The sequence below is a fragment of the Gregarina niphandrodes genome (genome assembly GCF_000223845.1).
Source record: "Gregarina niphandrodes unplaced genomic scaffold scaffold00002, whole genome shotgun sequence".
Classification (NCBI taxonomy): domain Eukaryota; phylum Apicomplexa; class Conoidasida; order Eugregarinorida; family Gregarinidae; genus Gregarina; species Gregarina niphandrodes.
Window position 1 is genome coordinate 500,181 of NW_011645774.1, and position 12,825 is coordinate 513,005.

Sequence of the window (12,825 nt, forward strand, 5' to 3'; positions counted from 1 at the left end):
GTAATACGATGAGTCAAACGGAAAAAAGGAAGAACGCCGTAATCGCCGTGTTCAGCGAAGGGGCATCCAGCCGTAGTTCTGTTTGAGTTTGAAGGTCGTCATGCCCCAGCACTCTTTGTAGAGTTGTTTGAGTTTAGATCGACTGAGATGGAGTGGTTTGCCTCGAACGAGGTAGCGGTCTTCTTCGCCGAATTCATCTCGATAACAGGAAGCCCAGGCGGTGATTTCAGCGACGGCTGGTCGTACTACAACGAGGAATACGACGGTGGATGCGGGGTGGAAGAAGACGCCGATGCGAGATGCACATGTTTGAGTGTGACGAGCGAGAGGGTGTGTTGGCGAAGCACGCCGGTGTTTGGCGTAAGCGCAACAGTTATCCGAACAAATGTATGCACCACAGTATAAGCAGATGTACATTTGATTTTTTGGAACATGCAATACGCCCGTTGCTAATTGTGCGGGAGTCAATCGCCGTTCACCCGGTGGGGCACGTAGCAAACTCTCCTTTGGCAACAACTTCCCGATCACCGCGTGGAATAACAGGTCGAACTTCGGCGGCAGGTTCACGAAGTACGGTACCCACAACCGCGTCCGCACGTCGAACTTCACACCCGGGTTTGAATCCCGGCTCTGCACCGGAGTCTGAGAACCCGGGGTCTGAGAACTCGGGGTCTGAGCCATATCATGCGGGAGACTTATCCAGGCGCTGAAGAGGTTCAGCGCCGGGTCGGCCGCTTTGCCATAGACGCTGGCCATGTAGGCGCGCCAACCAGAAGCGCTGTACACGTTCGCCATGGGATGTAGGTACCACCAAAGGAATTGACGCGTGAGGGGCTGCGTCGCATGGCTAGCCAACATGCTCAGCACGTTGGTCGCGTGGTAACCGAAACGCTCCGTCTGATATAAAACCTCCTCAGCTGCATCGTTCTCTACCACCAAGTCCGTCTGCAGCGACGTCGCGCAGTTGCGCATCAACGTTCCATCCTCACGCACCGGCTGCACGACCCTCGTGCACCGACAGTACCATGACTCGCGGAGGCACTCAGCCACGTCTTCCAATACACACCGCGCCGCCCCTTCCACCACGCCCGGACCCGAGCGATCCGCGCGGTACAGTGCGGCCAGGGGCTCCAGCGGCGTGCCTTTGACTAGCGCGTTGAACATAGCCAAGACCTGCTGTGTGGTCAGGCTCTCACCTTCCGCATTCTTTCCCTCCCCGCTCTTCCCGTCCGGATTCTTACCATCACCACTCTTGTCGCCGGTCTCCGAAGCCTTGCTCTTTTTGATCGAATTGCGTAGGGACTCGGCGAACGGGCAGTCGGGGTCGAATATGGCTGGCGTGTGCGACTCCTCATCCGCGGCTGTCATACCCGCGGTGGACACGGCTGGGTTGTCGGTTCGTTCCGGCCACAGCGCTTGACAGAAGAGGCGAAGTTGTCTGAGGAAAGGGAAGGTGGCGAAGAGCATAAGGCGTGTGAGCACGGGCCACTCGGCCTCCTGGAGGCTTGCATCTGTACGGACGGCATCGCGGAGCGCGTCTGCAGTGTTGAGTCGGAGTGGATGGGTCATCCGTTGCATGTACAGATGTCTCCGGCGGGTGGCGAGTACTCGGCAGATGTCTCCTTCGTTTTGATCTGCCAGGAATTTAGCGTAACGGAAGATGACGTCCTCGGGTACTTCTGCAAAAGTGCCTTTTCGTTGGCGTTCGAGTTCATCCGCAGGGGTTTGGCCACGGTACTCGTCAAGGAAGGGCTCGGTAGCACGGTATGCATGTTCCTCCGTGTGCGGTGGTGGCACACTGCTACGCGACACACCGCGAGGTGGTGGCGCACGTCGAGTCATGGCGTTCACATTGTAGCGGGCTATTTCGACCATTTCCCGCACATTCATCAATAAGTCCTCCAACGATGTCAGGCGCTGATCCGCCTCAAAAAGTCCACGTCGCGGCTCATGGTCCTCCGCCCTCGGCCCCACTGCGTCCGGAGCCGCGTCATGATGCAACTCCGCCGCGTCCGGCAACGTCCCCGATGTCTTGGGCGCACCTGGAGATGTCGCCGCACCCCTAATCCCAGTGGTCCCGGGGGCGGTCCCGGTGGCGGCTTGAACGCTATGGGCGAGTGTGCGACCTGAGACATCTGCAAACAGTCGACGGTTGCGCAACTCACGCCGCTCCAGCGGTTCGTCGCAGACCGTGATCAGGCCCTGGTTACGGCGCCGGGCTCGCGCCAACGCTCCGGCATAGGCGAGATCCAACCGCGCCGTCTGTCGCATCGCGTTTGGCGAGTCCTCCCAGAGAGCGTAGTCGCAGGCGCCGTCGCTTATAGCTGGCGGGTCACCCCCCACGAAAACCGGTCGGTGGTCCAGCGCCCGTTGCAACCACCATCCGCACTCATCCGACCCGGTCGGGATGGCAGATGGCACGTCTGAGGAAGGAGGTCTCGGCGACTGGGAGTCGCGGGGCAATAGTTGCCCAAGCGCCTCCACGGCACCGACGCGGAAGGTCTCGTTGAGAGTACCGAAGGGCTCACGGACAGGTTGCTCGTCGGCGGAGGCTTTCCACCACTGACGGTGCAGCGTGATCAAGAGGTTCAGTAGGGGGTCCGAGGTGGTGGCGTGCGTGCGCGTTTCGCCTACACGTTCGTAGGGCGCGTGATACATGCAGAGGACGTCCGCGCACTCCATAAGGAACACGGACAAACAGGCGTGCCACAAATGGCGCCCGAATCGGCAGCTCTGTGCGTCCGTGGCCGGACCGGCCGGGGTCGGGATGGGAAAGTCTTGGGATGGGAGATTTGTGGGCGAGTCATCGCCGGGTTCGGGGTCGCTGGTTGCGGCAAGCAGCAGCATTCGGCAGAGCCAGATGAAGCGTGTGCGTGTGGAGCTGAAGGATTTGAACATGGCAGTGTTCGTTTCCTGGAACTGGCTGGGTGGGACGTAGTCAGGTCGTGTGTCATCTATGGGCGAGTAACTGGTACGTCCATAGTAGAAGCAAGAGTAGAGGTTGAACTTATGGATGTCGAACCCTGTGACTGGTGGGTGGGAACATTGGAGCGCCTCTTCGCAGAACAGTCGCACGGGACCAGTGGAGGTGAAGTTGTCCGTGCGCAGTTGGTCCGCTGCACTGTCGCTCTTACCCGACGGCGGCACGGCAGTCGCGGCTTGGCCCGTGAGCCGGGTCGCTTGTAACTGCCGCGCGCACACAAAATAAAGATTCCGCAACTTCCTAAACAAGTCGAACGCGACAACCTTCATTTTGCCGTCTACTTCACGACGCATCGTCTGCTCCTCCACATGAACGATACTTGCTAACGAGTCCGACAAAACCGCCAACGGGTGCGCAAAGAGCACATGGAAACTTTTCTTTTTGTCACTGGGCGATTTGAAGCAACATTGCACCGGTACAGAAGGCGCCACCAACGAATACCGCGACGAGATAATGCAACCCAGCTCGTTTATGTCGCTCCACACCTGATCAAAAACAAACTGTGGGTTCTTCTGGAACGTAAGCGCATTTCCCAACAATAACCGACCCAAAATCTGCCGGTATGTAACTGAATGGAACAATGGAGGCAGCACCATAGTGTGCTTCATACTCCGCATGGTCCGGTGGAGGTAGTCCAACCCCTCCTTGAACACGGGGGAACGATGCGCGACACTTCTGCTGTCGACGTATGAGCCGTCCGAAAGTGTGCCAAACGCCGCTGTAACCGCAAGACGCCCGATATCCTTATAACTAGGGCTTGTCGACAGACTAGGACCAGCCGACAAACCAGGACCACTCCCCAACTTCTCGGGTCCCCTGCCGTGAGGCTCCTGGCGCTGAGACTCCAGACCAATCCGAGAGTTACTCAGATTCAAGTCAGACCCTACTCCCGATTCGAGATCCCTGCCCAAAGGGATGGGAGGGTCGCCTGAGGATGCCGGTGCGTCTAGAATGAGGCAGTTGTATCGTCGATTGCAGTAGGGGCAAATCGGCTCAGTAGTATTCGCTCTGGAGAAGAAAGGATTATTATGGTGGTCATCAACTCGCTGGCGGAATACAGTAGGAGCGATTTGGTAGCCTTCTGGAGGGTCGTCGCGATTGCTGCCACCAGTCATCTCGGCCACGTCTACGGCCACAGCTGGAGGAGGGGGTTCATCGAGAGTGTCCAGCAGATCTGTAATCGGGTCGACAGCCGGCGAGAAGATTTCAAAGTTGGGAGGCATCGTAGGGCGATTCGACTGAGACCGTTGCTGTCTGCAGCAAGACTTGTGCATCTTGTGTCCACAACTCCACCAGACGATGGAAGGCGACTGGGCGTTTACCGACCCTTCCATGGGCCACAAGTTATAGTCGATCCAGGATTGGCCCTTGCTTACATCCTCACCCAAAGGTAGGGCGGCTCCTTCCTCCGGACCTTCTTCCTCCGGACCTTCTTCCTCCGGACGTTCTTCCTCCGGACGTTCTTCCTCCGGACGTTCTTCATCTTCTCGTTGGTATTCTGGTTCGCCTTTTTCTCGATCCTCTCGTGTCTCGCCTTCTCGTTGGTCTCTCCGATTCATTTCTCGTTCGAATGAGATTGAGTCGTGGAAGAGTTCAAGAGTGTCATTTTGCGAATCCACTAAAGACTTGACTACGTCCAACGCCGCATGAGTGGCAGCGGGCGAGGTGGAGTTCATTGTGGCTTTTTTCATGTCTCGTAAGTTGATGGACAGCTCGTAAGATCGATTGAGTTTTGTGGGTGGCGCAGCTCCATGCCAGCTGCTAAATTGGTATCGTGCAAGCGTGCCGATTGGGTCGTTGGGTGTAGAGAGTGCGGAGACGCAAACAACGCAAACGTCGGATCCTTCTTCAATCACCGTTTTCTTGCAGTCGACGTTGCTATCCTGATCAGACTCGTCGCTGAAGTCGAACTGCGTCTGCTTCGCCTTGAAAGCTTCCATAATGGCCTGTTGTTTGCGCTTGATTTCATCTTCCGTCTTAATGTTGGAAGCTCTCTTTTGTTCCGCCTTTATGTCGGCCGTCGCATGGTGCGCAAATAGCCGCAAATTCAATGGATCAGGCGCAATCACTCTCAGTAATTGGTCCAATAATACAGTGGTCCCAGGCGCCACGTCGGCGGCCAAGTCATCCTTGAAAATATGCAACAGGTCCAGGGGGGTGAATTTTACGTTCGCTGACTCCATCTGCAATGCGTCCCCGATCACGAACGGAGTATTCATAAACGAGTCAAAAGGAACACTGGGGTCCTCAAACTGCTGCGCCAACTCAAACGGATCACCCACCAACGTCCGCAATGGCAAATTGGACACGGCCGGAGCCGGCAACTCCTCACCGCACACGCGTTTCCAATTTCGGAACTGGCGATCCACTATGGCTAATCTCATCAGGAAGAACCAGACCGCGATCCAGGCCTTCTCTCCTAGCGCATGTTTTATGCCACTGCCCTCCTCACTGTCTCCGTCGGACATCTGATCCTTAGATAATGAGCGGATCAGAATTTTCGATAAACCTGACTTGCCGTAGCTGACACAAAGCATCCTGATGACTCCCAGGAACCCAAGACACTTCAGATGGACGTCCGTTGCGAACGCAAATTGCCCTGGATAGAACCGCTCGAGAATGCTCCGCTCAAAATCGGTCAGCAAAGAATAGTAACTCGGACCACCAGACGGACCCCCAGACGGGCCGCCAGACACATCGCTGATTGAGTCGCTGTCACTTATGGACCAGGTCTCTCGGGAGAAAGGTGGGAAGGCCGTTTGGTACTGGAACCATCGGTCGCAGTTATCGTTTTCCTTGATCCAAGCGCCGAAGCCTTCCTCGTTCAGCTGGTACTCTTCAGAGGGGGTGAAGAGAAAGAACGGGTCGAAGTAGAACCAGCCTAGTTTCATGAGGTTGTTACGGTCCTCAGTCTTGAGGAATGCTCCCGAGGAGTTCCCTTGAGTATTACTTCCATCGCTGGAACCGACGCTCTGCGGACTGGGAGACGAATTGTCCCTTTCCTGTCGGTCCTGTCGGGGGTCTTGGCCGGGTCCGCAATGAGTAAGTATGTTTCGATTGCCGTCGATCTCGTCTGTTAAGAGGCCATGGCTAGGGTGTGTGCTCCGGTCCAGACGGATGCGTTGTTGTTTGTGGCTATTCCACTTGTTAATGACTTGGAGTACAAGTTGTTTGCTAGCAGAAGAGTTGCACGCTTCCTGTACTTCGGAGATACTGGGTAGAACCATGTTGGCCTCTGCCGATAGACAAGGTAGGAGGAATCGATGAAGCACGAGCCGTTCGAGTAGGTACAGGTCGAGGTTGGTCGTGGGGCTGTTCGGTCGTAGGTCGGTGTAGGATCCTAGTACGGGGTTGGTGGACAGGTTGAGCATGGATCCGACGACGGCGAAGAAGGCTGTGAGAGTAGTATCGCGATTGGTTTGTTCGACGGTGGCCTCTTCCTCCGGGACCATTTCAAGTGTGGTGGGAATATTGAGTCGGCTGAGAAGGAGCACAAGGATCGCGCTGATGTGCAGGTTATTAACGCGGGCAAAGTTGAGCAGTGGCCAACCGACAAGACGCGATGCTCGCTCCTTTAGCGGCGACTTTGCGACCCATTCTAAACGCTCCTTGCACTGCTGGAACTCCGCTTGGTTCTCCAGCGACCAGTGTCGACCACGGGCCTCACCGGCCATCAAAAAAGCGAGACCCAGAGCACGCAGATCCGCCTCCAGATAGTAAGTTGCCCAGTGGTGCCGCCGGTACAACGCCGTCTCGTTGTGCACCGCAATCCCGTTCCTCGTCCAGAGATGTCCAGCAGCACTCTGAATATGGAAAGCGATGGCGCGAATAGGAAACTCAAGACCAGCCAGGAACTCACTTATCAACCGTCCTGGCCCGGCCACGTACTTGAGCAGACTGAGAGCCGAGCCGCCACTACGGAAATAGAGGGTCAGAAAGGCCCAGACCGTTCGCGACAGCGGGATCTGCAGCGTCACGAAGCAGTGGGTTAACGGGTCCTCAACGAAGAAAATACGTGCTGCCCACGACGGGCCGGAGACGATGACCGTGGTCCCTCCCGGGTCGCCGGTTAGAGCGTCCTGCGTTCCGGCGACGAAGGCACCTTGGTCGCCAGCGTCCGCGAAGGAACCTCGGAACGTAGTATGCTGGTTTGCTACATTCTGAGGGGGTGCTGGCTCCGGGGGTAGCGGCGAACCCCAATGGGTGCCGGGTGTGCCCCAGGGCGTGGCGGGATCGTCGAGGTCAGCGTCGTCGTCTGAAAGAGGTGTGGGCGCGGCGAAGGAGTTGAGATTGTTCAGAGCGGCGAGTTGAGTGCCGTCGCTGACGGCAGCAAGTCGCAAGTGTTGTTGCAGGAATTCGTTGGTCAGTGCAGCGTTGACCCAGAGTTGGTGTGCCTGGTGTGCAGCAGAGAGACACGCGTGTCGGAGACTGGCACAACGAGGCTGATGGGTGGCGAGGTAATGTAGGAACCCTCCGACAGAGCTGAGTAGTTCAGAGACGAGCACGAAAGCCTGGCTCCAGACCCCGGCTTCTTCGAATTCGACGTGATCCAGTGTCCGGCGTTGGTAGTGTGTGCAAGATTGGGCGAGTGCGAGGAGCCGTAACCAGCCATCCAACAGGTACTGCTGTTTAAGTCGGGGTATATCCCGTGTTATCATGTCTAGAACCAGCTGCGAGTCGACTAGGGCGGTGCGTATATCGCAGAGCAGATGCAACACACGTTTTCTATTATAATTTTGCGCAGATAACTGCAGCCGCGGTGGCCACGGCGTAGATAGGTCCAGAGTCTTCTCCAACAGATGACAACCACTACCAAATAACAGATTGACCAGGTCACCATTGTGGTACAAGTCGGCCAAGACCGCGCCGATGCTAAACAACTGAACCGTCAAACGTTCCATAGCCGGATCACTACACTGGATCAAATGCCAGTAATGGTGCACGAACTCCCGGGCAAATCGTAGCTTAAACCGCCTATCGAACATGATATCCAGTAACAGATTGGTCAAATGCGCGTGCACACCCGTTATCCGCACGTGTGCGCGACCCACCACATTGCTAACTCGGCGCTCCTCGCGCTGCAGGCGTGGCAATAAGTACAACGACGTCGTCAAAAAGTTGAAACGACTCCGCACATCCGCCTTCCCCCGTCGCCGCGACGCTATCATGCCACCCGCCCGACGCCGAAACGACCCGAATTGGGCGTTGCGACCGCCGGCCATCGCCGTAGCCTCCCTTACGCTGTCGCCCAGAGCGTCTTCCGGCGTAACCTGAAAATTCGCACCCGGTGTCTGACCACTGGGTGTCTGACCACTGGGTGTCTGACCACTGGGTGTCTGACCACTGGGGGTCTGATCACTGGGGGTCTGACCACTGGCGGGAATTTGCCCCGTGGCGGGGGTCTGACCCGTAAGGAGGGGGGTCTCGCCAAGAGGGGTAAGGCCGGTGGGAGTCTGGGTGCTCTCTTGGTCGGAATCGAACCTGCGATCGGTAGGTGGGACGGGTGTGAAGTTATTGCGGTTGTTTCCGGGGGGCTGTCCGACGGTGCGGCTGAGACCAAAGACTGTCATGAAGTCCCTGAGGAAGTTGGTGGCCTCGTTGGGTCCGCGAGAGTTATCGTTGTAGCCTTTCCTGCAGGCGACTGACTGGATTCGGGGGTCCGAGAGGTTCGGGAAGCAGGCCAGGGAGTCCAGTAGTGAAATGTCGAATAGCCGGTTGGGTTTGAGCTCAGCCGCAATGGCTACAATGCGGCGCACACCTTGATGACACCGGGACCAGTCCGTTATACAGGTAACTAACCCCTCGATCGTGTTGACCATCGCGCCCGTCGCCTCAACGGGGTCTACGAGTTCGCCTGACGGCACAGTGAGTCCCATGACTGAACTGACTAACAAACCTGTTACACGTCGAAGCAGGATGGAGAAGACAATTAAGAACCGTAGTCGCAAATCGGGGTGAATCAAAAGCGAAGCATCGAAAGCATCAAATTCCTCACCCCCAGATGCCACGCGACGGGTCATTGCCCCATCTTCCAAGCTCATACTCCGGTTCACCTCTTGACTTCTACTCACCTCTTGACTTCTACTCGGGTCCTGACTCCAATAGAGATCCTGACTCCAGCTCAAATCCTGGCTCGTATTGAGTCCTTCATTGGTGGATTGGGATGCCGGCATTGATGAAGATGTGACAAGTTTAGCGCGTATCTGTTTCCTCCGAGTAATTCGTGTCCAATAACGTTCGTACACTTGTCTGATTCGTTGATCGCGTCGCGGTGCCGTTTGCCATTGTGCGTTGGCAACTTTTCGCTCGTGTTCGATAACTTTCCGCACCTTATCTGTGGGCAGGTGTCTTTTACAAAATCCTTGTTCCTTCCATGCGGAAGCATCACCACAGTCGCAACAGCCACCGAGCTCCGATCGATAGACGATGTAATCGTGACCGCGGTGGTCACTGGTATGGAAACATGTTGCGCAAATGCAACTGGACGCAACAATAGCACAAGTAATACACCGATACGCTGTATGCTCACCTTCCCAACATGTGTTGCAACGACTAGCACGCACAGGTAATTGATTTAATAGCTTACACACGTGTTCGACACTCCGATCCGTCTTTCTCAACGCCTGTCCAGGGCGATCAGCCACATGTTGCAAATCCGTCACGACCAAATGGTTCAGAATATGCACTGTATTCAGGTCTCCCAGGAAATAAAACAGCATATCAACTAAGGTGAAGAATCGCTTCAACAACTTGCGCTGAGATCCTACAGTCGGCATTCTCTCACCCGGCATTCTCTCACCCGGGGCTCTCTGACCCGGGGCTCTCTCGTCTGGGACTTGTTCTGCAGTACCGTCTTCCATTGCCACGTCTTGCGCTCCCGGATCTTCCAGGTCGTCGTTTGGTTCTTCTGCGGGGTCCCCTTTCAGCACCTGTTCCAGAATTGCCGCGAGATGCTGCGAGATTTCTAGCACCTTGACGGCGTTGACATCGAATCCTCGCGGGGAGTGAAGTTCGGCGTGCAGGCTTTTGAGGGGCGTCCAGTTGTGCGGTTTGGATTTGATTGGTAGGTAGTTGGCGGCGCGAAAGATCATGGGCATTTTAGCGTCATCTTCATGTGTATCGTGTATATTCTTTCCTTGCTGTCGGAGCTCCATGGTGCGATAGCTTGAAAACAAAGTGTTTGCGTCTAATGTCTGCAGCATGACTATTCGGTCTTCTGCAGTCAAGTGAGAGGTGCTGCATGGGTATACCGTGAACGGCGGACATGTCCGGAAGCGTGAATCATCCTCTCCCAATAACTTCAAACATTCGTGTTTCGGACGACCTAATAACATGTGCACGCATACATGCACGCAATATGCACGCCACCACATACACGACTACTAATCATGGTCAGTTTTAGCTGCTTCTTCTGTTTAACCATCCAGCCATCTTCTCTACCCGGCCTATAGTTTTTACCCCGACCCGGGTTTCCATGCGGATGGACTTAACCGCCGGAGACGGCAGCATCGTGGCTGCCGCACTCAATCAAGAGTCGGAATTCGTGGCGGCCGGCACTAGCAAAGGAAAAATCGTGATTGCAAACCCCTGGAAGCGAATTGTGGTCGACACTCTGAAAGGTAATAGTGCACTCACTCACTCACCCGATGCGCATGTGTGCACTCAACCTAACCGTCAATAACCAAAAGCATAATCCTTACTCCCCTCATCCTCCTCCTGGCTTCCTCCGGTTCATCCTCCTCCTGGCTTCCTCCCGCTCCCTTCCTAGCTTCCTCCGGCTCCCTTCCTGATAGTGTTCCCTTCCTGGTTTTTCTGCTACGTTCTGCGTCTATAGGTGGTCATGCTGGAAGTGTCACAAGTTGTAGTTTCAGCGCTTCGAACCAACATGTATTATCGTCTGGTCTGGAGGAACGATTTGGGGTGTTATGGGACGTGAATACAGGCAAGGTAGTTCATCGTATCAGTGACGCAACCGTGTCCAATGCTCTTGGGGGTGTGCTCTGTTCGGGATATTTGGACGATGGGGTGGACGACCGGCTGGATGACCGCTTGGTGTATACTGGCGACCGTCTTGGGTGCGTCACGGTTTGGGACTTGCGTCAGTCCCGAAACGCACTCAATGTTGCCGACGCGCTCGGAGGCAACCTGGTCCAACGGAGTTACGGAGTTGGAGGGAACGGAGTTGGAGGGAACGGAGTTGGAGGGAACGGAGTTGGAGAGCGGACCTGTGGTACTCCTTCACGTGGCAGGATTTCCACGACGCGAACGAATGCCGTAGTCGACCAATTCACGCGGGCAGCTGGTGCCATCACGAGAGTCATACCGTTGCTGCGACGGAGCCAGCTAGTAACTTCAAGCATGGACGGGTTCGTGCGGGTCTACGACATCCGTAAGAGCTTGGTGAGGGAGCACTTCCTCCACAGCGGCGTCAACGGCTTGGCAACTTCCCCAGAGGGGGACGGCATGTGCTTTGGCGCGTCATGTTTAGGTGGCAAGCTGTACCTCATCGATAACGAGGAAGGAACCCTCTCGGACATCCCGACTCACGTCACCCACGATCTCAGCAAGCCTCCGGATGAACTCGCCAGTGAGGTTCTCAACTCCGCTTCGATCGCCGACAACTTCAACTCAGACTTGCTCACTCTCGCGTTTTCCCCCGACGGCGAGCTCCTATGTGTACCAGCATCCAACGGCCAAGTCTATGGATGGAACACTCTCGATCGAAACGTTGTGAAGCTCAAGTCCCCAGGGGAGGCCCAGGGGCATGTCAACGGCATCTTGTTCGTCCGGGATAACCTGGCCACGTGGACCAGGATCGACGTTCTGGGAAAAAGGGTAACTCTCACGGGCAACACCATCAGGACTGTCTCACCAGCCAGGTCAATCTTTGATTGATGACTACGTGCAATGAAAACTATGCTTCTCTGTAGGACGAGTCTTCCCCCAGAAAAAACTGGTATTTGTCCTTTGACAGCGAAGGCATACTGACGGTAGAATCATTCAACGGCCCAGAATAACAGGTAGTGTCAGGATAACAGGTAGTGTCAGGACGATAGGCAATGTCAAGATAACAAGTAGTGTCAAGATAGCAGGAATGGCCATGTGGGAAGGCAGTGCCAGGCAGGTCAGGAGAAAAGGGAGGGAAACAAATGCTATGAAACGAGAGGGGTCAGGCCGGCGGGGCAGAGTGGTCCAAATGTGCAGTACATGCCAAGTGCGGCACGACCCAAAGTGCGGTGCGGTGCGGGTGGTTATTTGATGCGTGTGTGTTGAGAGGTGACTTCGCAATCATCTGGAGAGAGGATGGCTTTCGGCCTCGTGAGACTTCGGCCGGTTCTCTGTGTGGGTGGATGTGTGCCGAACTCGGGTTCCGGCTTGAGTGGTGGTGGCGAGGTGGCGGCGGGTGGCGTCTTGTAGCTGTTGGCTCGGCAGATTTGGCGGTTGTAGTATTGGCGTTTTCTGGAGGAGGAATCGTCCATGGAGGCGACTTGCTTAAGCGGGCTGCCGCCATAGCGGCGCGTCTCGGCCTCATGTGCTGCCGCGTTGCGGGTAGCCGGCGACGTGATGATCTCGCTCGCGATGTTGCGCAACTCAAAGTCGCAAGGTCGGCATCCGCTCTTCCAGCGCCGGTGCGGCCGCGCAGGAGACTGCTCTACTCGGCGCGGTTCCGGCGAGCCGCGCCCGCCCTCGGGTGAACTCCCCGGCGAAGACGTCAGCTCACTCCACTCGCGCCGCTGCTGCTTCCGACACTCGAGCAAACTCGCCAACTCCCGCATCGTCAAAATTTGCTGGTGCAACGGATTGCTGCACGTCGCTCCCCGACCTGTTATCGGCCCGCTCCC

The 12,825-nt window shown here is 56.1% G+C and overlaps 3 protein-coding genes across 3 annotated transcripts; 1 reads left to right on the forward strand and 2 right to left on the reverse strand.

Moving 5' to 3' along the window:
• Window positions 1-51: 51 nt before the first annotated feature.
• GNI_015240 (putative E3 ubiquitin-protein ligase) lies at window positions 52-10,137 on the reverse strand (the record flags this gene model as incomplete). Its single annotated transcript, XM_011130657.1, has 1 exon — window positions 52-10,137. One exon carries the CDS (start codon window positions 10,135-10,137, stop codon window positions 52-54), a length of 10,086 nt encoding a protein of 3,361 aa, XP_011128959.1.
• A 1,204-nt stretch (window positions 10,138-11,341) lies between these two features.
• On the forward strand, window positions 11,342-12,000 carry GNI_015250 (hypothetical protein; the record flags this gene model as incomplete). Its single annotated transcript, XM_011130658.1, has 2 exons — window positions 11,342-11,818; window positions 11,914-12,000. The coding sequence occupies 2 exons, from the start codon at window positions 11,342-11,344 to the stop codon at window positions 11,998-12,000; spliced, it is 564 nt and encodes a 187-aa protein (XP_011128960.1).
• A 234-nt stretch (window positions 12,001-12,234) lies between these two features.
• GNI_015260 (hypothetical protein) lies at window positions 12,235-12,759 on the reverse strand (the record flags this gene model as incomplete). Its single annotated transcript, XM_011130659.1, has 1 exon — window positions 12,235-12,759. One exon carries the CDS (start codon window positions 12,757-12,759, stop codon window positions 12,235-12,237), a length of 525 nt encoding a protein of 174 aa, XP_011128961.1.
• Window positions 12,760-12,825: the final 66 nt, after the last annotated feature.